At 40.6% G+C, this 25,485-nt stretch overlaps 1 protein-coding gene across 2 annotated transcripts in view; it reads right to left on the bottom strand.

Moving 5' to 3' along the window:
* The window catches only part of LIN52 (lin-52 DREAM MuvB core complex component), a 37,441-nt gene that overhangs the window by 11,618 nt on the left and 338 nt on the right, over positions 1–25,485 (bottom strand). For both annotated transcript variants that reach the window (XR_014512822.1, XM_083447235.1), the window contains exons 2-5: positions 25,016–25,090; positions 24,036–24,073; positions 22,111–22,177; positions 21,023–21,106 (exon numbers count right to left, since the gene is read on the bottom strand). Coding sequence is in view for 1 of the 2 variants with exons in the window: in XM_083447235.1 (XP_083303361.1) it covers positions 21,023–21,106; positions 22,111–22,177; positions 24,036–24,073; positions 25,016–25,090 (264 nt within the window). In the remaining variant the exon portion in view is untranslated. The remainder of the gene's footprint in view (positions 1–21,022; positions 21,107–22,110; positions 22,178–24,035; positions 24,074–25,015; positions 25,091–25,485) is intronic.

Raw genomic sequence — 25,485 nt, 5'->3', positions numbered from 1 at the left:
ATTCTCATGAACCCTAATTCTATGTCTGGTATCACTGGACCACTCACACTATAACTGAGTAAAGCAGGCAGTGTCCCACTAGCTCCGTTGAGAACTACATTAAAAAAAAAAAAATTCACACTCCTCTAAACAGCTATTAGAAAAATAAAAAAGAAGGCTCGGCTTATTCTGATAAATCCAAAAAGATAAGCTTCAAATTCTGTGGGACAATGAACAGACTATCTATTAAAAAGCCAAATGACAGCTTGGCCTGCTACCCAGAAACATCCGTCACCCAGGCACTTTCAGCTGGGATTTGTGCTGAATGACGTTTACTGTAGGTTAATAATTAGTTTTTAGCATAAGAGTCCAGTGTGGTCGTTCTCTCCCCAGGAGAGGAAAACAGGCTGAGCGATTTTTAGATTATATGTTCTGATAAGACACAGGCTCCTGACTCCCCATATGCAGTACAGGCCACCTGCTCTATGAAGCTGCCGCAAGGGACCTCCTTGAAAAGGTTTAATAATAGTGCTCAAAGCCTGAGCTGAATTTACATCCTATATTGCAAAGTAAAATCATGTAGACAAAAATCCCATCAAAAGATACACACTAAAGCCAATCTCTATAAACAAATTTACACACACACACACACACACACACACAGTATAACGGGAGTGTTATAGTGGCTAACTGCACTGCAAAAATTATCAGCAAAACTGGATGCATAAAGCACATACATATTTGTATTTAGGGGTCACCAACGTGCACCAGTACCTCCTGCAGTGCCGGCAAAAGGTCTCAGTAAATATCCCCTCAAAAATAGAGGAAAGTTGCAAAGGGCTTCTCTCTGTGAGTGTGGTGAAAGCTGTGGATACCCTGCAAAGAAGTTCTATCGTAAGGCAGATAGAGGGTTCTAAAAAGAGCTGGTTGAAAGCTGTATGTTCAACCAAGTCAAAGTTCAATTAAATCTGGGATGGGATTCACTTAATGAACTCCACCAGTGGAAGTCCTGGGCAAGGACTTCTTGTTTGCACAACAGGGCGTTCCCTCCTTGCCCCAGCAACAACTTCTCATAACAAAAATGCAACCTACTAAATTTTTTTCTCAAATCTAACTGATGCTTAGGCCCACAAGCACAAGGGAATATAGCATGTTTCCTTGTTTATTCATATTCCATGACCCAAGACTAGTTTTTGTTTTTTTCGAACATGTTTTTGAAAAGGTTTCAACAGATACTTCTTCTGTTTTAATCTGCTCAACAGAACAGAATGCATTTCTTTACTTCATACTAAATCTACCATAGGCATGCAATATTTTCGCCTAAAGCTTTATTAGCATACGCACTGTACTCCATGTGACAACCATCCAGTTTGTTTTAACGCTAGCACTTTTCATCATGGATCTTATGGCTGTACCTCTTTTCAAATTAAGATTCACACCCAAATTTCTTTGGATAACACACATGGCATTAGAATTAGTTTCAGATATGGACACATTCAGCAAAGAATCTAGATTCTTTAGCAATCTGGAGTTTGGTGCAAAACTCTGGAACTCATGCAGTGTTGTCTATACATTCAGTATTCATATATACTTTTTTGTTACAGTTCTAAGTTACCATTCCAGAACTCTTAGAAACGCAACCAGGGTAGAATTACATAATGTGCTTGTACAACCAATTTTCACAGAAGGGAACATTTTGTGTATACATTCCTTTTTACATCCACAATACTTGAATATTTAATTATATTTCTATAGCACCCACATTGTACCAAAAAAAGGCCAATATCCTTTTCATCCATTTAGAATTTGAAAAGAGGGAAGGTAAAGCAACATAACAAAGGGCAGCAAATTAACCATCCTGAGATCTTCAGATGAAGGGTAGTATGCAAATTTAATAATAATAAATAAGATGGAAAAACTCAGGCAAAATGTACACATGTATACACAGAATAACAACCATATGAGAAGGGGGGAAAGCACAGTACAGGTTCGTATTTTAATGGTTACAATGTTTGGAATTTTATTTCTGTACTGTAATCTTGCTGAGTGTTTTCCTGGGGGTTTTCCATCATTTTGGAGTCAAACTTATTTGGTCAGGAATGCATTAGAAATTTCCCCATAGGAATCAATTGTAATTGTGGACTTGTTATGTGAATGCTCACCTGACAAACAATTTCTTGGGAATGCATTGTGTTCAGATAGCATGTATTCCACAGAAGAGGGCTACAAGTGAGAAAAGATGGAGAGTAGCAGAAGTGGAAATCTTTAACATACAAAGTAGGAACATAAAACTGAGGCCAAGAAACTGAGTCGGAGTGCAAAGAGGGGGGAAACAGGAGCAGGAGCATGAATACTTGTAATCAAAACTTCACATGGAATGTTCTGGGGCCTGTGGAGAGAAGCCAGAAGACAACGAGACTTTGCCAAAACAAAATGCCGAGTAAACCAGGTGAGCAGAGCAGCAGAATGCAAAACAAGACTGGAAAATGGGAAGATTGGGGAATAGCATACTGCAGTAAATCAAGGTGAAAGAATGAAAGGGCACAATTCAATGGAGTTAAGCACTCTTAAAGAGCATTGGCTTTTCGGTGTGCTTCACCCATGTTCAACTGAAGCCAAAGGCTTTAGAAGTAGAAGGACAGAGAAAAAAGTGAAGATTAGAACTGTCTAGAGAAGAAGATACAGCTTGGACAAAAGACAAATAATAAAAATTAAAGATGGAGCTCCAAGTAGAAGATGTTGCAGTAACCTAATCTGGGAGGTTATCAGAGTATGAATAACCACATGCAGCCTCTGCCCAGAAGGGGCCACAGGTGGTGAATGTTGCTATGTGCTACTGACATCGCTTAGATCTCCAGCGGCAGAGCTGAAGAAAGCACAGCCCAATCCAAGAAAATGAAAAGCAAAAAGGATGACCAGCCATAGCCACAGTTCAGTTGAGAAAGCACAAATCTGCTTTCAATCCGTGCACAGTAGGAAAGGCATTTGCTTTGGCCACATAAACAGTTGCAGGAAAAATATTTCACATTCTTACTTAAGTGCTCCGGTATACCTTCTTTAGGGGAACATTTATTGACATATATTTATATTCTGCACTTCAATCTCAAAGGGTTCATAAAAGCGGCTAACGATTAAAACAAAAGCACATCTAACCATTGCATTTCAAAAAGCAGAACAGAAACAAACACATAAAACCAGAGCCAGCAAGATCTTGTCTCAGATCAGAAGTTGGTGGGACTGGGGTGGGAGTGGGGAGTTGGGGGGACCTGAACATCTCCATGACGGCCTGAACTGTTTGGGGCATTAAAGATCAAGACTAACACCAAGTTATTTCTAAATGTTACGAGTCCTTAACTCATAACCGAGCTTCCTTATCATCCAAACACATGTAGAGTACAAGTGGTTGATTCTGCAAATATGTTATGCCCAAAGGAGCAATTACCACAGTGAAGGGATGGTGAATTAGATGGGCAAGTTTTCTTATAGCCCAACATGGCTATCTTCTACTTTTTCTTAGGAAAAGTTATGCTCTATCACTAGGAAGTATACCAGTGTCAAAATCCTTGAGATGAGATTTTAGAGAGAGAGAGAGAGAGAGAGAGAGAGGGAGGGAGGGAGGGAGGGAGAGATTGTGTGCGCTATTTTCTACCATTCTTACCAAATAGCTTCAATATCTGTTTTCATACATGATTTGCAACCAATAAAGAGGAGAGGTGGACTTGGACTACAAATATGAAGAGATAACCCCCTGCAATGCAATGCAGGGCTGCAGGAATGGGACAGGAGGAAAGAACTGTTTCTGAACTGTCTGCATTGAAGCAGAGATTTGCTGGAAAAGGATATCACAAGGCAAACTTTCAAGTAAAACTGAAGCTGTGGAGACTGTAGTTCAGTGGTACCTCTGGTTACGAATGCTTTTGGTTATGAACGCGTCAGGTTACAAGCTCTGCTAACCCGGAAGCAGGTGCTCCTGGTTGAGAACTTTGCCCCAGGATGAGAACAGAAATTGTGCTGCTGCGGCACAGCGGCAGCGGGAGGCCCCATCAGCGAAAGCGCGCCTCATGATAAGGACAGTTTCAGCTTAAGAATGGATCTCCGGAACGACTTAAGTTCGTAACCAGAGGTACCACTGTACTGCTGGGAAAAGAGTACAAAATTCTGATAAATAGTATATAAAATGGCAGAAATGGTAAACAGAAGAAACTCTTCAGCCAATCCATCAGAGAGCATCTGTCTTCCTCCAAAATTAAAAAATGAATCACACTTAGTCAACATTTACATTCTTGAAACAGAAGGACAGCAATTGGATAGCACTGGAGAAGACTCTTTAACCCTCTTTACCATCATGATCATATGTAGGAAACAACTTTATGTAAATTAATTCTACTTAAATGCTTGAGGGGAGGATTTGTGTGAGCACTGAAATCCAAGCACAGATGAAATACTTAAATCCTTAGCATCCTTGGCAGAATCTTTTTATTGTCTCAGTGAAGCCATTAGCATGTGTTCCAGAAAACTCTGCACATCTCAATACCAGTATGAATTTATATTGTACTTGAGTGTCCACAGGGCGCTTCACATAATATCCAACAGCCCTAACAGCTATGTCAATATTATTATTCTGTTATTTGCTAAGGGTGAGAGGCAGTAACTTGCAAAAGGCTGCCTAATGCATTTTGGGCAAGGCCAAATTTGGAATGGCAATTTCCTGGTATAGGGGTCAGTTTTGTAGCAACTACTGTGCTATACAACCTCTTCTATATATCTTAGTAAACCAAAGTCTACTATTACGCTGCTTTGGTTAAGTAATACTCTCGCTATCCTTTGGTGCTCAGAATCCAGCATGTTGCTCCCCAAAGTGGCAGAAGTGAGCTACTTTTCCAACTCTGGAAAAAGCAAGTTTTCCTTGAATCTTTACAAGACTGAGCTTTATTCTGTAGGACACCACAGCAGCGCTCGCTCAAAACAACTCATTTCAGCTCTTCATGATGCAATCAAAAAATGAAAATTTTAAAGAGCTACAATGGAATAAAGGAAAAGTACAATAAATTGCATTGTGAAAAATGACGCCGGTTCTAGAATCTGTAGTAGGCTCAAGTGCCGAACGACTTTCTTGGCATGCTGACTTGTATGGAGATAAAAATCCCAGTAATGTAAAAAGCCTTTAGGTCAAATCCTATCCTCTCCATGGAAAAGAGGGGATCTCTATAGAAGTAGTTGGTTCACTACCATTCCCCTCTATTTTCTCAGGGGACAACTACAGCCTTCATATATATGTTGGATTGCTGTTTATATTCATGCATTCAGAGTGTTTTCCATCTACCTAGCACAAGTGTAAAGTTATTTTACAAGTTCAAACAAACCAAGACTTATGCAATGTATGGAGTGTTAAACTCAGACCACTTTGCTGTAATCTTTCGGTGAAGAGATCCTAAAATTAAAGAAGCTGCCTTGAACTTAATACTATCCTGTCTAAAAGGTGCTAGAATATGGTGACTTCCTACAGTTCTGGCAACAAGTCAACGGCAAGTATAATGAAGAGTAGAGAGCTTTTTAACAGAGGGAAAGTTTTGTCTGCTTCTTGAGGCACAGAGTTCTGATTTAACTGTTGTGCAAACCTCTTCACTAGTAAGTTCATTATTTTTGACCTACAGAGCAATCTAGAAACCAGGAACAACTGGTATCAGTGCCACCCTCTTAATAGTCAGATTCAATCTAAGGCAAACCTAGAAAAGAAAAAAAACAACTTGGATTCAAGGTCCTTATGGAGCTTGTGTAGACATAAAAGTACAGTATTTCTCTTGGGTGTTTCATCTATCCTTGTGTCTGCATGTTGTTGCCTTAACTGCATCTTCTTGGTAGTCTTTCTATTTCAGGGAATGTAAGACATCTCTTGTCTAATATTACATTTTAGATCTCATTCTAGGAGACAGCAGATCATAGTCTGAAGAAGCTACAGTTTTACCACTTTAAGGAACAACAACAACAAAAAATCTAGTACAGAAACAAGGAGAGCACTATAGACTAACAAAAGCAAATCTAAAGGTGAGCGAACCCCCAAGACAGGCAACCATTATTAGCGTGTCGATAGCACACTTGTTAAAAATGTATATTTTAATTTTCTGTATTGCTAAAAGTCCCAATTTGCCCAGGGATCTAGCTAAGCTACCATTTTCTACCACGACAGAGTCTAATCTTTATTTAATGGATTTAGCATCTATCTTCACTAGAGTGGTCTCCAAGGGAAAGGGGAGGGAAGAATGAAGGGGCCTAGAAGAGACGATCAGAGCCCCCTCCCCTTCTCTTCATCCATCCGGCGCTCATGTTTGTGTTCAAAATTCAATTACCTCCTTATTGATACTTCACAGAGATATTTAAGCTGCAAACATGAAGCCCTGATTTCCCAGGGGGCCATGCCCCTCTCTATTTCACTGCTCTGCTTCCCCCTGGGTGAATTCCTGAGGCGTCCATATTAATAGGTAATCAGTCACAATTCATTTATTAAACAGCTAGCAAGGTTTATCAGCCTGTCCTGATTAGCCGGAAGAAGCCACTGAATTCCTAATTTATTTATGGAAATCTAAGTGTCTTTTTGAATTCCATTCAGGAGACAGGGTGCTAAGGGTATGGCAGGCTGAATTCTAACAGGGAAGCAGCAGGCAGCATGCGGCTCATCCTGAGAAATGCACCGCAACAGTGACCCTCAGCATGGTCAATGGATTAGGGTTAAGGAACCTGCTTGCATAAGATTCATTAGGTTATTCATCACTAACCAGGCATTATTACACTTATTAGATGCCTAAGCCCAAATATCTAATAAACAAATTAGCTGGCAATTGCTCCTTATGTTGAGCTAAGAAACTCACTGCATCCGAAAGATGATCTTTTTAAAGAAGTATTTTAAAAAGTTTGCACACTTGCAGATTAAGAATGTGAAGCTAGTACAAGTGTTTTAAAAATGTTGTACAGGACTTCTCTAGAACAGGGCTTCCCAAACTTGGGTCTCTAGCTGCTTTTGGACTACAGTTCTCATCATCCCTGACCACTGGTCCTGCTAGCTAGGGATGATGGGAGTTGTAGTCCAAGTTGGAGACCCAAATTTGGGAAACCCTAGTTTTAAAAATACACCAATCATATTGTGTGTCATGTGGAACATAGGAAACTGTCACATACCAAGACCACTGGGTCCATCCTGCTTAGTACTGTCTTTAATTCACTGGCAACAGCTCTTCAGGGTTTCAGGTTTGATCTTGCTGGGCGTGGGGTGAGGGAATACTACTAAGGTATGTAGAAGAAGTATTAAATCCCCCAGGGAAAAGCAGAGCACAGCAACTGAATTCCAGCAGTGAATGCAGCTTTCTATAGAAAGGTTAAAGGTAAAGGTAAAGGTACCCCTGCCCGTACGGGCCAGTCTTGACAGACTCTAGGGTTGTGCGCCCATCTCACGCAAGAGGCTGGGGGCCAGCGCTGTCCGGAGACACTTCCGGGTCACGTGGCCAGTGTGACATCGCTGCTCTGGCGAGCCAGAGCCGCACACGGAAACGCCGTTTACCTTCCCGCTAGTAAGCGGTCCCTATTTATCTACTTGCACCCGGGAGTGCTTTCGAACTGCTAGGTTGGCAGGCGCTGGGACCGAACAGCTGGAGCGCACCCCGCCGCGGGGATTCGAACCGCCGACCTTTCGATCGGCAAGCCCTAGGCGCTGAGGCTTTTACCCACAGCGCCACCCGCATCCCTATAGAAAGGTTACTGGCTCAAGAAATATCTTCTATGGAGTTAAACTCCTATCACCACCTCCCCTTATAATTATATCATGATCAGACACTTGTTTATCCATGCTTCCATAGGGCAAAAATCATAGAACTTTAAATAACTTTTCAGAACTGTCTGCATTGGTGTTGCCAGATGTGCCATACTTTGTGCAACTTTCCTTCTTTTAGGAAAGGTTGCTGCTGAATTCAAAACAGCTTGGTCTGATAGAAGTCAACCAGTGCCCAGGTATCTACATGCTACACAGAAAATGATGAATGTGTAACCATCAGTGCTAACTGGCAGTTATCTTGGGAGCTTTAAGTGGAACCACTCTGAAGTATTTGATCTTGCAGAACCAACATATAAATAAGACCTATTCTGCCAGCAGATGCACTTTTAGTGAACACAGCAGCGAAAGTTATTCAGAACAGGCACGATGCTTAAAACAACCAAGTCTGAGGCTACCACATTAAAGGTCTTATTTGTACAAACAGAAATTGATTTTAAAATTGATTTACTTAAACCAGAGCAAAATACTGAGAAAGCATGCTTATATAAACCTAATTATATGGGTTGTATTTGACCTGAATATATATTGACAATACATGAACTATGATGATGCCCATCTAAATTAGCTTTAAGAACACCCACAAATATAATTTCATAAGGTTTTGACTTAACAAAAACTATAGAAAGTGTAGCACTCTGTGGGGGGGGGGGGGGAAGGATAGATAATTTGCACGTGTATATTAATGAGGAACAGCACAAGCCCAGATGAGACCTGGGCTTTAGAGACCTTGCTAAGGAAACTTGGCAACCATAGGAAAGTAGCTGTTAACAGTGTACAGGTCATATAAGGAAAGAAGGAGGGGTTTATTCTGGTTGACATGCTGGAGCAATAGAATGCACTCCCTTCATTATTGCTGCCACCCCACAAGTAAACCTTGATAAATGTGGTCAAGATTGCTGATGCAGGTATCAGGTACACTAGGCAGAACAAAATGCCATGAGCCTCCTGAAGAATGCCTGTAACTAATTGCTATTTGAGTGTGCTCATTAATTTTATATTACAATTAACAAATCCAAGCATATCTATAATGCATATACAATGAAAGATTATTACTAGGAGCAGCATGAGAAAATTAGCAGAAAAGATTGAAAATTTCTTCCCCATAGTGTCTCTTAGTAATTAATTTGGAACTTGATTGCTGTGACGTCAAAAATGAGACATTCCTACTTCTTTTTTTAAAGCTCATGCTGTCAGTACTTCAGCTAAGAATTCACACTTTGTAGCTATAATGTTCGCCATTCGCCTTTGCACAGAAGTTCCAAGGAACCAAGAGCTCTCTCTCATTAAATAGATACAGCACAAATCTGCTGAACAAAGCTGTTTCAGAGAAATATGTAAGTGCAAAACATTTGTATCTTTAAAGCTGACTATATTCAATATTCTTTGTAATGATGTATCAACATATGAACATTCTTCCTATAGGCAGAAATATCAGTAAGAAGCTACATATGAAGTGGACCAAGATCTGCAAGCAAGCTTTGCCACAGCCGCAAACATTCATTAAATTCTAGTCCAACACTGTGCAATGCAATGCAGGGCTGCAGGAATGGGAGAGGAGGAAAGAACTGTTTCTGAACTGTCTGCATTGAAGCAGAGGTTTTCTAGAAAAGGATATCACAAGCCAAACTTTCAAGTAAAACTGATCCTGTGGAGACTGCACTACTGCTTAGAAAAGAATACAAAATTCTGAAAAATAGTATAAAATGGCAGAAATTTTAAGCAGACTTCAACATACCACAGGACTGGGCTGGTGACACTCAAGGCTCTATTTTGTATTGATGTCAAAGACCTTGCCAACTCAGGAGAGAACCATTGAGGACCCTACAGATGATCTTAGTGACTGAGCAGAGATATAAGGGTTTAGGCGGTCCTTAAAGAACCCTGCACCTAAGCTGTTCAGGGCTTTATAAATTAATACAAGAACCTGGAACCTGGCTGAGTAGTAGACGGGTAGCCAGATATTAGCGTCACATGCTGCCAGCCAGAGGCCTCTAGCAGCAGCCGGACAGCCACATTGTGCACTAGTTTAGTTTAGTTTAGTTTCTGAACCAGGACCAAGGGTAGCCCCACAACGAGCATGGTGCAGTAATCCAGCCTTCAACTTACCAACACATGGACTACAGTGGTCAGGCTACCTCTGTCCAGCAATGGCTATAGCTAGTGAACCAGATAAAGCCAGTAAAAGGCCCGCAAGGCCATTTTGGCTAAGTCACATGCACCTTCCTCATATCTAATGTTATATATTATGTCAGTTGTGGGGCAGATAAGATGTGGCTGGGTGAAGGAAAGGTTGCAAGCCGCAACCATCAGCTGATCATCACATGGGCAAAAACATGTCACCTGACGTCTTTGACACCAGCTGCCGGTCAAACTTTGCCTATTGTGGGTGGTAAGGATCCGGCCCACTCCCATATGCTGATGCCAATGAACAAACTAACTACATCCCTGCGTGTGACTCTTCTTTCCTCTAGAGTTCAGCTGAACTTAGAAAAGAGAAGGATCCATACTGTATGCTCCACACACTGCAACTTGACAGACAGATGAGGACAAGCAACAGGGGTGCCGAGGACTACTGCAATTATCACTAACTGAAAACTTTTTTTGGAAGGGGGGGATTATTGAGTTGTCTGTGTTTTTATTATGTATATTTCAGTTTTTCATATTGTGATTTTAAGTTGTGAACTGCCCTGAGATCTACAGGTATAGGGCGGCATACAAATTTTAATTAATTAATTAATTATAAATAAATAAATAAATAAATAAATAAAAGGACTACGAGGACAGTAGAGTCCTGCAAACCTTTCACAGTACCACTCACTCTAAAAAATATAGATCCATCAGATTACCATGAAAATGAGAAACATTTTAAGTCCACTTTTAAGTGTAGTTACGGGAGCAGAGCAATTAAAAATCACTTTTGAGCCGTTCGCAGGCCTGCACCAGCCACAAGTGCTTGCTAGCATCAAACATGGTGCAGAGTCCCCAGAGAGCTATCACACTTCAATTACTATCACTAACATTAGTCATTACCGAGGCTGGCTCAAGCCCCCAGGGAAGGCAGCTTGTGATGACAATACCCAGCTTCTCCCTGTAAAGCAATTCATTAGGCAAAGGAGAACAGCTGGGGCAGGCACGTGCAGGTCTGAAGAGGGCCCGCCCCACTGGGACCTCTGGCTCAAGACTCTCCGGTTGGTAAGAGAAGGGACCCACCCCAAGCCGCGACAGCTGTAGAGTCCTCAGGGGACACTCCACGTTTAATCATTGCTCCTTAAGCTCAAGGAAGGCATTTGATTGAGAATTTAAACTAATGGCACTCCAGCTTGCTAGAGGTTATATCAGGCATCTGATAGGGGCTTGATGACATTTTTATCTTGTTCTAGCGTACAGGAGTTAATGAGGCACTTAGATCTTGTCACAGAGCTCTGGCCCAGCTATATTACATTCGATATATACAGGCCCTGCAAGGCTGCGGTGACTAGGGATGCAAAAAGGGAATGCAATTGATCTCTGTAAAGGCCTCGTATTCAGAAGAGGAGGAACTGCTTCTGGGAAGCTGAGAAAACAACAACAGGTTCTTCTCTAAACAAACCATAGAAATCTCAGCTAGTAAGAGTGCTGAATTTGCTAAGAGAAAACGAGGGTCGGACCCACTTCTGAGTAAACAAGAACAGGGTTGTCTGTAGGATTAATTTACAAAACATATATCCATGTGCATCCCAGTTAATCACCTGCTAAGTGGTATATGCCACAGCTGAACATCACATGGGAAGCCATTAGGAATCAAGCATTTCCACATACCGTATTTTTTGCCCTATAGGATGCACTTTTCCCCCTCCAAAAATGAAGGGGAAATGTGTGTGTGTCCTATGGGGCGAATGCAGGCTTTCGCTGAAGCCTGGAGAGTGAGAGGGGTCGGTGCGCACCGACCCCTCTCTCTCTCCAGGCTTCAGGAAGCTATCTGCAAGCCTTGGGAGCCCGCGGGAGTTCCCGCCGGGCTCCCAAGGCTTGCGGACAGCAGCCTGCAGCCCAAAACCTGGGGAGCGCTGCGGAGTGCGCCCCGGGCTTCATGCAGTTCTCCGCAACCCTCGGGAGCCCGGCGCGACTTCACGCCGGGCTCCCATGGCTTGCGGAGAGCTGCCTGTTTTGGGGGCTGGGGAAGCTCGGGCTTCCCCCACCCCAGCCCCGCGCCTGGGGGGAAAATAATTTCCCCCCCTTTATTCCCCCCAAAAAAAACTAGGTGCGCCCTATGGGGCGAAAAATACGGTACTTTGCATAGCTTACTTAATCAAATGAGGTTGTCCCAAGTTTTTCCCAGGAAACTAGGAGGGGGCAGAAGGGAAGATATATTAAAACAGAGCTACATGCAGTGCTATTTTTTCTAGAAAATAGGTGCCAGAGCTCACCATGAACTTCTTTCTTGTTCTCTTAGAATGGCAATGGCGCCCATCTAAAAGATGCCAGAACTGAGCTCCTGTAAGCTCCAGCTGAAAAATAGTCCTAGCTACGTGATTGTTTAAAGAACTACAGTTGTGACTGGAATACATCAGGGTCCACCAAATTTTGTGCATAGAATGATTATTTTGAAATTCTGGATACATTCAAATCTTCTAAGAAAATTATTATTATGCTAAAAAAATTATTATTATGCTAAAAAAATTATTATTATTATACATCAGCATTTGGAGCTGAACTGGTTTTCTGCCTTGGTTGGCACCCAATGCTTCAAGATTATTTGCTTTTTGTCATAAACAACTAAAGTAGGAAATAAAAATGTAGGCAGGGATTTGAAAAAGGCAGGTTACATATTATATTGCTACTTATTTGCAAATTTCCTGTTTGCCTTGTCAAGTATTACACATGTTACACAGATGGGAAACTGAAGTAAGGAACACAACTTACACAAGGCATATTGCAAGTCCATGACAGAGGCAGGTGTTAAACCCAGACCCAAGTCCAATGGGCAAGGAATTGGACAACACCAGCTGTCTCACCTTATAATTACAAGCTGTCTTATCTAAGTTTATAATCACAACTTAGTAAAATGTAAGTCTTCTACTTTTGAAAATTATAATGTAAAAATTTAGTTGCAAGTTTATTTATGTATATATACCCTGCAGTATGATATAAAGAAGCAAGTGTGACAAAGGGTAATAGCTGATTCCTAGTTCAAGATAGACGTTTTTCCAGTGTGGAAAAGTTGAGAGTGGAACCTTGGTTTTCGAACGTAATCTGTTCCGGAAGTCCGTTCAACTTCCGAAACGTTCGAAAACCGAGGTTTGACTGTAGACCTATCATGGACAAAAGAAGCCAGGCCTGAATTAAACATATTGTTGATGGTGAAGTATGTAAACTTTTGAAAACTAAAAAACAATTTTATTTTATTTCTTTTCAAAGGCCAAGCTTTCAGACACAGACTCCATATTCTCAATTTCTAACTCTTTAGAAACAGTCTCCTTTATGTCTACCAATAACTTCATTAAATAAAACAGTGCAGAATATTTGAGCGTGTTCGCACGTTGCATTCAATGAGTGTACAATCTGTGTACACAAATAGTTTTTTTAATAATGCAGCAGAGCACAGTCTGTGTACACAATAGTTTAGCTGTATGGAACATGTGTAGAGATAATTGGTACCCTTGTTCAGTGAAATGTGTGAACAAGCCTAGAGAGACATGCACACAACAGCCAACTGTTACAATTTGCCAGGTGTTTCTTTTCTATCCTGCCCATAGTGGCAAACCAAGTAGTTTGGACCATGGATGATGATGACGATGATGATGACGATGATGATTATATTTATATGCCACCCTTCCTCTGTTGATCTCAAGGTGGTTGACAACATAAAAATACAAGATAAACAGCATTTAAATGTGTGCAAATCTAGACAGAGTGACACTCAGGAACTAGAAACTTCCCATGAATTTGTATAAAGTTGGGTTTGCAAGACTCAAATGAAGTGTGCTTATCTATATATTTAAGGTCAAGTGCATGCACGTATCAGATTTTGGTAGCTATTTAAATATAATTACACTCACTATAAATGGGGAACCATGCCCTTGTAATTCCAGAAGATGCCACGCAAGTGCCATAGGCTTTAAAGTTAGCATCCACTGACATGAACAAAAGGAAGTGAGCTATTGAACAGTCCTTTGTACCCAAACACTTCCCGAAAAGGCTTTATTTTAAGTTTTCATTCTCCACAGTCTGAATCTGTTTGGCAGGCATATATATCAGAAGTGCTGGAACCGGCTCACATTCTGGGTATTTGACAAGTGAATGAGACATTCCACAAAGACATCATGAATAATCTTCCAGTGTCTGAAATGCATTTTGCTATACCAAACACCTAATAGTCCATATACTAAAAGACAAGCCACACAAAAATGCCCTTGTCAAAAAAATCTACAGCTTATCAAACTACTTTACTTGAAGTAAAGAGAGTAAACAAGAAATACCTGGCACATTTATTGACATTTAAAAGAATACTCTCTCTTTGCCCCCACACCTCTTCCTATGGGCAACAAAAAGTCATCAACAGCTGGAGATTATTAGGATGTAATTAACTGCCTCAGAAGAAATAGTTAATCTAGAAACACTGGTGAGGCAGGTAAAGACAGTGTTTATTATGGTACATGCAACTAATCTGTACATATGCACAGCACTATCATTATTGTTAGTCGACTGCACCACATTTTAGCATGAAGCAGCTATCTGTCCATTTCCCTTTCCTTCCAAACAAATACTGGATAATTCACTCACTTATTCATTAGCTAAGAGCAAGAAGAAAGAGAGAGAGAGAGAGAGAGGGTGAGTGACCAATATCTAAGCTCAATTTCCATCCCAATTATTACAACCTAATCTCTTGGTGAGTTAATGCAAAGCGAAGGATGAACACTACACTGCCACTAGTAGCAAAGTGTGTTCCTTCCCCAAGAGAGGCCTGTAAAACAGGACAGTCACTGACAGCAGTACAATTACTGACACAGATACAGACTTTATGGACATGTTTATATCCGCTGTAAATCCACACTCTCTCTCCACTCCGATTCACAAGTCATAAAGAAATTGCAGATAATGAAAAAGTTGGTGAAATTTACAGCATGTCGGAAACCTCAGACAGCCAGAAGAAATTAAAGAGCTGACTGGGGATAAATCACACAGGTACAATTAAAACTTCCCATAGCTCCTTCACTTCTAAAACTGGCATACAATCCAATAGCGATGATAAAAAGTTGAGGTCATGATCTGTGGACTGCAGATAGTTAAGAATATTACATGTCAAAATTAGCCCATTCAAGGGTCTTGTGTGCATCCTAATTTTAAATTGATATTTGGGTGGCTCTTTTTAGAAACTGAAATACTCACACATAAAAAACAAAAAAACAAAACAGTGAGTAAACAAGCCAAGCTGTGTGATGAGCAGCAAAGACAAAGGTGAATGTCTTGTTCCTCTGCATGTGAACAGCACACGAGTGTGTGTCAAAAGAGACCTAGAATGATCAAAAAGAATGAAGTATGGAAAAAAAATATATATATCCCAGGCTGAGAACTGGGGTGAGTGCCTGTGAGGTCTAACATACATCTAGGAGTGCTGGAAACCTAAGTACTCTCCATAGCTGATTAGTTTCTCAGAGGCCTACAGCAGGGTGCCCAAACTTTTTTCAAAGAGGGCCAGATTTGATGAAGTGAACACGCGTGAGGGCCGACCAAAGTGGTTGAGCTTTTTTAGGGATTTTACCCTAGGACATATTCTACCACGGGGGCCGAATTAAATCGACCGGCAGTCTAGATTGGGTCCCTGAAATGGACTTTGGGCCCCCGAAACAGATTCTGGACATGCCTGGCCCAAGGTGAAGTCTATTTCCTTGCAAAAGCTGTTCCCAGCTAGCAGCTGCAGGCTGCGAAAGTGCTGCTGTACTCAGGTCCTGCTTTTGTAGGCTTCCTACCAGCAACAACTTGATCTAGCAGCAGCTTCTTCTTTCTTCTTACTACTAAATTATTTCTAGATTCCCACGACTATGTGTGGAAAGTAGGACTACAATCTTCTAGCATCTCTCTGTGCTCTGATCCCATGTATACATACATGGAAATTTCTCTTGAAATGTGTAAGCAAGAGACCTATGCATATGTTTCCATGCCCCCAAGCCAATGAAGCCGCGGCCTGCTACCAGAGACTTTAAAGGAGAAACCTGAAGTTTATATTGTTTGCCACATTACATACACATTTTGGAGTCAATATATCTTATCTGAGTACCAGATGAAACACAAGAAGCAAACCATAGAACCTGCAGAACATTCATGTTCATTCCAAAAGAAGCCAGCATCTTGGCAACAACACAACACAAAATAAGTACTGTACATGGGTTGGATCCACAGTAAATTTGTTTAAATAAATGGAATGCAAGTCAAATTGTGACTAATTTGTTTCACGGATTTCAATGGGCCCCATGTTCAACTAACTAACCCCGTGTGGGCTTCTAGAATTCTCTTTCATGGCATACTAGCAAGCCACACCTTCCATACATAAAAGCCTACATAACATGGTTATCAAGTTACAGAAGAACTTCCAAGCCCTCTGCTCATCATAAAGCACTCCCACTTTTAAACCAATGTCGAAATGCCAGCTTGTTCTTTTCCTTGGAGACTAGGTATCAAACAGTAAGTTCTACAGTTTACGCAGCTACATGACCATGGTAGCAAAACATTGTAGCAAAACAAAACCAAAAACCAACAACTCTGAATTTTGATGTGGTTTACGATACTTTGTGCATATCAGGGAATACAAAATTAATATCAGATGAATTCATTAAGTGTAGGACAATCATAAAATATTTTAAAGTAAAATTTCACATGGTTGTCTAATCATTGCTGCAAATTATTTTAGCTAAAGTAATTCTGACTACATTCAAGAACAGATGGTAGCTTTGTATTTAATAAAGCCAATTCTCTGAGGTGAAACCAGCTCTTTCTGAACCATTGCTCTGCATATCACAACTGTTCTATTATTTAAACTTGAGGTTTGGTTGCATTTTATGCTGTACTACACAAATAGCAATAGTGGTACCTCGGGTTACAGGCGCTTCAGGTTACAGACTCTGCTAACCCAGAAAGACCTCCAGAACGACCTAAGTTCTTAACCCGAGGTACCACTGTACAAAAAATGCAGATCACCAGTCAAGTTCTAAATAGCTACACAATGTTGTATAAACTACTAGTCCAGATCAGTGGTTGTTAACCAGGGGGCTGCAGAGTTATCCCAAGGCGCAACATTTTTTAAAAGCATCATAAAACAAGAGATCAATACAAAATATAAATCAACTGTATTATACAGTTGATATATATCAAAATATAAATCAACTGTATTATACAGAAACAGCAGCCTGGATGCATTAAAATCATGCGGGACAGATTCTTCCATGGACCTCAGGATCTGCAGGAATCTTCCAGTCAGCAGGAGCCTCTTCAGCCATGGCTTATGGAAAGGCTGGCCTTTCCTTCCAGACAGAAGTGATTGTGAGCCTGGGTAGTACCCTATGTGCCTGGCTTCTCTTTCATCCATTGGTATTTGCACAGCATGGTGTGGTTTTGCTCCTCCTCTGAGGTGGGATGATGAAAATCAGAGGGGCTCTAGCAGGGCCGCCCCGTGATCTGGTGGGCAGCTTTTGAGTGCTGGAAAATGAAATATGCCAAGCACAATAGAAAGCTGTGGCAAGCAGAAGAAGCAACCCAGGGTCAATCCCCAGGATCTTCAAGTCAGACTTGGAGAAACCTATGGAGAGTTGCTCTCAGTCAATGTAGGCTAGACAATTCTGTCTTTGATGGACGAATGAGCTGTCTCAGTATAAGGCACCTTGCTATGTTCCCTACTGGTGCTGAGCTCATCTTTGGACCACACAATGGAATGGTAGTGCCTCTGAGATTGTACAGAGTGCCTGCACCCCAAATCAGGCTTTGATACCTACTGCTGCAGAGGGGAAGAGCTAAGCCTCCATGGTAAGTCCCAGATTCAGTCCTTGACATCTCCACATTGGGAGAATGTCTCCTGCATGAAACCCTGGAGAGTCCCCAATGCTACATTATGGCACGTTCGCAAGATGAACATGGAGGGCAACACTAGAAAGTTTCAGAACCTATGACCATGCTACATTTATCCATACATCTGATGGGAGGGTATAAGAAAGTTCTACATATGATCCTAGCAGGCTGTTTTTTAATGCAATGTAGACACAAGGTTCTTCTAGTCACACTGCTGCTTTCTGGAACAACTGATTTTAGCCATTTGCTCCCCGCCCTGCCCTAAATATGAGCATGCTTTGTCTTCACCCTCAGATTATTTTCTCAACACAATGAGCCTAACAGGCACTAGATAACTGGCTGCATTCCTGATGCTGCCTGTAGATTGCAACTGGCTATCCCTGATCTAAAAAAAGGTATCTGATCTGTTATTATGGCTCACCTAAAACTGTATGGCTGCATGGAAGCTATCAGTTGGTTGATAGCTTCCATACAGCCATCTCAATCAAGCATTACATACCTCTCAATAAGACCCGGCAATGGAATTTACTCCATCTCATGTACTGGAGTAGTCTAGGACCTAAACCAGGAATGCTCAGACTCTTGCACTCACTCTGTTCCAGATAGTTGTCTGGGGAATAGAACCATACCTTACTACACAAAGTGACCACCTTATGACAGGCAAAACCCCACAATAGCATGACCAGAGTGGGAAGTGGGGAATGAGGAGAGAGAAGGGAGGCAGAATGTTGATCACAGTCTGCTGATGGACCAGAGACTAATATTCAGTGGCCTGGTCCCATACCATCAGAAGAGCCACCAACAATCTCGACAGTGCTGAGCTTGTTGCAACATTGATGCTATCAATGTAGAACAGCTTTAGCCAGCCAGATGCCCTCGGAGTTTTGGCACCATCTTAGTATAGGTATGCCCCAGGCCTTACAAGGCCAACACTGCATTTGAACCATGCTTATATAGAGGTAGCACTAACATTGCATGTGCGTTGTAACCATTTTTTATGAGCAATTTTTCAGTGCATAGACTAGGGGTCAGCAATCTTTTTCAGCCATGGGCCAGTCCACCATCCCTCAGACCATGTGGTGGGCCAGACTATATTTTGAAGAAAAAAAATGAACGAATTCCTATGCCCCAGAAATAACCCAGAGATGCATTTTAAATAAAAGCACACATTCTACTCATGCAAAAACACCAGGCAGGCCCTACAAATAACCCAGAGGTGCATTTTAAATAAAAGGACACATTCTACTCATGTAAAAACACGCTGATTCCAGGACCGTCCGCGGGCCAGATTTAGATGGCGATTGGGCCACATCTGGCCCATGGGCCTTAGGTTGCCTACCCCTGGCATAGACTGTTACCGACAGATCTCTGCCTTTGCAGAACAGAGCTTCTCTAAATTTTTACTTTTTAGCATACCTTAAGTATAATCTGATAGAACTACCAGACACCCAGCAAAACTGCTTGTGGGGTTGGATTATGCCTGTGGACAGCCAGCTGGCCAGCATCCTTGATGCGTATCAGGTTGACATACCCAAGAGGCCTTTTTGTGATGGCTTCAGTACTACAGAATGTCCTCTCTCATGAGGCCTGTTTATCCCCTTCTCTTGCTACCAAGTTGTAGGAGATGAATTGTCTTCTCTCTGCTATTGCTATTTGTTTTAGGATTTTTAGTGTTTTTATTTTGTAAGCCAGTGGGAGAACTTTATTGAAAGGTGGCATATAAATGCTATGTAAAGAGTTATGATCCTCCAAACAAGTTATTTAATGGTAACATTTGAATAATCAAATCTCATCTCATCTTATTAAACTATTCATGAGCTTCAGGCACCTGAACGCAATCACTCTGCTTAATCCTTTGCACGAATGAACAAACCAGGAAGATGCATTTAACTGTGATTTCATATTACATATAAACCAGGAAACTATGGTTAATGGCTGCGGAACAAGCCAGGATATGGAAGCCATAACTTAAAAGTTCTGTCCTATCCTGTCTTTCTACAGCTTCCTGAATCAGATGTTAACAAGAAATCATGGTTTAATCTGCTCTCTGGCTTGGGCAAAGGGAGGAACAAAGCAGTTGGAGGTAGGTGTCTGAAGCTTGTGCATATCTCTGCTTATTAAACTAAGATTTGATTGTGCCATTACTTAACTGCACAGAGGATCCTAATGAGCAGGATAGTACCATAGTAAGTTACAAACTAAGTTACTAAGGTAATTTTCTTATGGCTTGCTTTCGGTGGTCATATACAATACGCAGGAACATTCTAAATGTCAGAGCAGCAAAGAAAGGCAACAGTTTTATAATGAGAAATATTAGTACATGGAACTATAAATTTATAGCTTAAAAACCAATTGTAACTCTAGAATTACCTAAATAAATGGTCTCCTCAGCAAAATATCAAATCTAATCTCAAGAGAGAGCAATGACTGACCATGAGAATTATAACGTCTAAACCTGCAAACTGCTAACGAAGAATAAAAAAAAGTCAGTAGAAATTTCTCTATCAAGCTTTCCACAAAAATAAGGGACCATCAACATTACTACATGGAGACAATCTTTCTGATATCATTTTTCAGTACAATATAATAATTCAGTGATTAACACTCCCACCCCGCAAAAGAACTCAATCCAAATCTAAAAAGCTACAAAAACATCACGGAGAACCAATTATCTCTAGGTAGCATTTTGCTGCCACCTAGAGGATACTGAAAGATAGCTTTTGTTGTGACTCTCATAAACTGATTCAAATAATTATTTATTTATCTTGCATATCATAAGACAGTACTTAATCCTAATAGAGTAATTTCATCTTCAAGTAAGAAGTGTTCCAAAGTACTCTGAATTCATACTTCAGTTATCTTATGGGGTTACTATTACAAAACACTAGAGAGGTTCACAGAAGAAACAGGAGAAACATCCCACCTAAATCGTTGAGACACACAATCGTTGTAGGAACCCAGCAACTGCTTGTAGAGATATTCTACTACTGATGCAGCCACGCCAAACTGTTAATTTTTCAGGAGACTAACAGCGCAATATCATACATGCTTGGCTATTGTATTATTTCTCACAAGTGAAATATTGAATATGTTCTTACTGAATATGTAAAGTTTGGCTCTATAAGAAAATTAAGCAACAGACCTACAGTTTTGAAACATAATACACCTTAGCAACTATCTACTTACATTCGTCTAGTCCCAGTTGGTATGCTAGATTCTGCAGACCTCTCACTTTCTCCATTAGATTAGCTGTGGTGAGACTCCCCAACTCTTAAAAAAAAAGAAGTGTGGCTTAAGATGTGCCATGAAATGAATTCCTAGCAAAGACTCTTCATGTTGTTTCTTTAGTATCGTCACTATTCTATTATACAAAATGTATTTGGCACACCATTGTCCAAATATGTCTAAGGTTACAGCTCTTCTCTTTCTTTTTCACATAGTGTTGCTCTAGTCCATTTAAATGGCTACAAGCTGCTCTCACCACATCCTTAAGCTTAGCTTGCATGACTGGAGCTGGTTTAAAGACTATGTAGACAAAAAATTGTTATAGATATACAAACCCAACATCCAGTCCTACATTTAGCCTGATCTGAAGCATCTATGTAAGAAGCTTATTGAAGAAAAATTAAAAATGCCCTGCAACCTGCTGGTGAAGTATGTGTAACAAATTTAATAATACCGTAGTAATAATTAACCATGAAATTTAAAATGGTTATACAGAAAAATTGAAACATATACTTCAAAGAAGGGTTTTATCACTCCCAGAATGTTGTATCATCATCATCAACAACAACAACAACAACAACAACAACTACTATTCTGGAAACTAGTATTACATACAGAAATTCACTAGTGGTTTAATACTCCTGTGTATTTCAAGGACTTGGAGAATATCTTGCATGATGTTCTCCAAGTCCTTGAAATACACATCTTGCATGATGTTCTCCAAGTCTGAGGTTCAATGAAAGGATCCAGAATCACAGATACATGATGAACATTGGCTGGTCACACCCTCTTCCCTTCAAGCTTTCCCTCCCAGCATGGAAAGGTCTGGTGTGAATGAGGTGTGTGCAGGGACACTGGAATGGGCTTATGTGTGCACCCCTGTCCCCCCCATCACAATCTTTTGCCCACATACATTCAGATGAATGCTTGAGTAGAGCTTAAAAAGATAAAAAACAAATATTTAACTATTTGTGTAGTTGTAAAGACAAACTATACTGGGCTTGTTAATTCCAGTCATTTGAAGTGCTCAAACATTGACAGGAACTCACCTTTTAACATGTCAATATCATCATTTTCTAATTCAGCCATCCATTTGGGAGGAGAACTGGTGATGGGCTATTAAAAAAAAATACACACACATATATAGAAAAATTGTGATTACCTGTGTTTTTGATAAACAGAAACTGGGAAATATTTCTAATATCTGGAACCAGCTGATAGAAAATAGGCTCAGCTGCCAAATTGCATAAAATTTCGCTCTACTTTGATACAGAGCATGTGTTTTCTATAGGGCTTACTCTCAGGTAAGTAGAATTAAGGTTGCAGTATTAGTTGTAGAGTTTTTGAATAACCACACACATTTTTTATTTCACCATTTACTATTGCTGAGGCTGTCAGAATGAAGGAAGGAGTCAGAAACCCTTTTATCACGCCGGAATACAAAACCAGATCAAAACCTAATACCCAACAGCGTTTTGCATTACATAGCAATTGTTAATTACAATGGAGTTTAGCTGCTGGAAGCAGAACTGGAAGCAGAACGAAGCTAATTTTTCTTTAAAAAATAGAATCAAAATGTAAATAAGAAATATTAGCAAATATTGTTTTTGCAAAATATTCCCATTGTAAGAATAGAAGTACAATTCAAATAAGATTACAGTGGTGCCCCGCAAGACGAATGCCTCGCAAGACGGAAAACCCGCAAGACGAAAGGGTTTTCCGTTTGCAGAGGCGCTTCGCAAGACAAATTTCCCTATGGGCTTGCTTCGCAAGACGAAAATTGACGAAAATTTTTGAGGTTTTTTTCCCGCTCCAAAACCCCTTTTTCTGAAGCGCTAAGCTGCTAAAAGCCTTTTAGCAGCAAAACCGCTAATCCCTTAAGCCTTTAATAGGCGTTAATAGCCCTTAAACTGCCAATAGCGCTAATAGCGCTAATCCGCTAATGGGCTTGCTTCACAAGACGAAAAAACCGCAAGACAAAAAGACTCGCGGAACAGATTCTTTCCGTCTTGCGAGGCACCACTGTATATCAGCACTGGCACATGCAGACTACACAGAATCCTGTTTGTGATAAAAGTACAAAAAATGCAGATCACCTGTCAAGTTCTAAATAGCTACACAATGTTGTATAAACTACAAAAAATTACTACAATTTTAATGTAGTAGACAGAACAAAACTCAGCATGCAGTGTCCAGACACCAATAGATTCTTAACTCAAAAGTATGAAAATTATTATGTTTTACATTTCCATGACACTTACATAGAATATAACTATCGACCACTTTATGACCCACTGGTCAGATTCCTATTTTATGACACCCTAAAAATCCAGCCTTTTTTTAAAAGTTCTCATGGTTGCAAATATTAAAAAATATATGATGCAAAACTTGCTTTTCTAAAAAAATAAAAGCAGGCTGAAAAACGACATAAAGTGTCATGAGTTTAAGAGGTCAATTTTTATATTTTTTTAAAGGAGTTTCAAAAAAGGCCATTTCAGTTGTCCTTGAATATGGCAGGTTGCTAAGCTTCCAGTGAAGAAACACACAACCAGAATTTGCAAGTTGCAGAGATGGCCCAAGACACTTTGGTGCCTCAGGCAGAGAAGGTCAACAACTCCACAAAACAGTGTAAAAACTATAATAAGTGAAAAACATACCAACTTGCTCTACTTTAATGGAGACCTAAAATCTGCTGGTTTACCCTGGCTAATGGATGGGTCAGCTCTGTCAAGTTAGCTACAACATCCAAGTCTAGAATTAGTTCTTAGTCAGCTTTTTGCATGGAATGGGATGTCTTTGCCTGCTTGGGCAATATATCAGGTTTCTGAACAACACAGTAGGAATAACACTGGGTGATAAACTGGTGGGCCTAGGTGAACAATGGTTAGACTAAGTCCTACTGAATTTATTGGGGCTTACTTCTGAGCAGATATGCTTAGTACTGAATTGTCAATCCAAGTGAGAAATTACTTACACTTTTAAAAGAAGCTGCAAATTCAGCAACACCTGGTACTGGAGAAAAGACAGAAACAGTTACTGGAGTACAACTTTCTCTACAACTTCAAGAGCAATTTATGATTTCTGTTGCTAACTCCACCTGTTAAATTGCTAGAGATATTCAGAATAAAATGATTATGCATTTGTACCATGTATTACTTCAAACTCATGTTGAATTCTGTGACTGTGGAAATGCAAAACTAATCATTTGCTTCTGTAACATTTGCAGCTCAGTAGTAATTTGCATGATTTCTCTTTGGTCCATCAACGAAACACACACCTGGAGCCCTTGAGTGCAATCCTATACACATATCCTGTACTTCTCTCTACTGAGAAGTAAAGTTCACAGTAAGTAAGGCTTACTCCCAGCTAATTCTGCATAGGACTGCAGCCTTAAACTGGATTGGCGATAATAAAGTGCTTACTCACAATTAGCCAATATGTATTTTTAAAACCACTTTGAAAACACAAATATTGAAAGGCTAGAAAACACAACAGTTAAAACGTGTTAGTTACATTTGTTATGTTTGCTAAACAAAAGTGTATGAGCATGCCTATGTAAATGAATGTGCATGTGCACAGAAGCGACTGGCACAGTACCAGGCAACTGCTCTCCCAACAGCCGTGCTGTTGCTGCTAACTGGGGCAGTGTGAGACACAGTAGTGATAGGGGCTACACAAACACAGCAGTGGGAGTTCTGGACTGGATCTGCCAACATGCCCACACAGTCCCAACTTGCTGCCACCATGTCCATGTAACCAGGAATGATGCTACTATTGGGAGGCTATTGAGTACCACTCTATGGTGCATTTTTGAAGACTGTTCTGAGACAGGTTTATGTTCAACATGCAGACACTGTCAGTAACATCCTAACAGCACGTTGTAAGTCAGAGCGATATCATAGTTGCCAAAGATTCTCCATGCCCTTTCACATTTCCCACTTGAGTGCAACTTACATTGTTCAGGCCAGAGGTCTGGTGAAGCCCGGTCCAACTTTTCAAAGCTCAGCAGGGAGGCTTCCAAGTCTGAGCCTAGAAGAACAACCAAAATACTTCCAATCATTGTGGGACTCAAACCCATGACTGAGACTAAGAGTTTCATGATCTACTGACAGAGCCTGATATTACTGGGACCGTGTGCATTCAAGACATGAGGCGCACGGCCACTGTTCTATGCCACTTTAGAGCCTGACTGCATGAACAGAGCATCAAATGTGAATACAAACCCTAACAGTTATTTCCAGATCTGAGGAAAAATTTGAGGAATTCGCTTAAGTAGCATTTCAGCTCTAACTGGAGCAGGTTTACTGAGGAATAAAGTTACCCGCTGTATTCAGTGAGGATTGTTCCCGTACGACAGCTTCGGTCCACCCTATGCACACGTACTCCTAATAATTTAATAATGATAATTAGTTATTTATACCCCA

Source organism: Podarcis tiliguerta (assembly GCF_965153285.1).
Source record: "Podarcis tiliguerta genome assembly, chromosome: 1".
Classification (NCBI taxonomy): domain Eukaryota; kingdom Metazoa; phylum Chordata; class Lepidosauria; order Squamata; family Lacertidae; genus Podarcis; species Podarcis tiliguerta.
This window is presented reverse-complemented; position numbering and strand designations above follow the sequence as displayed.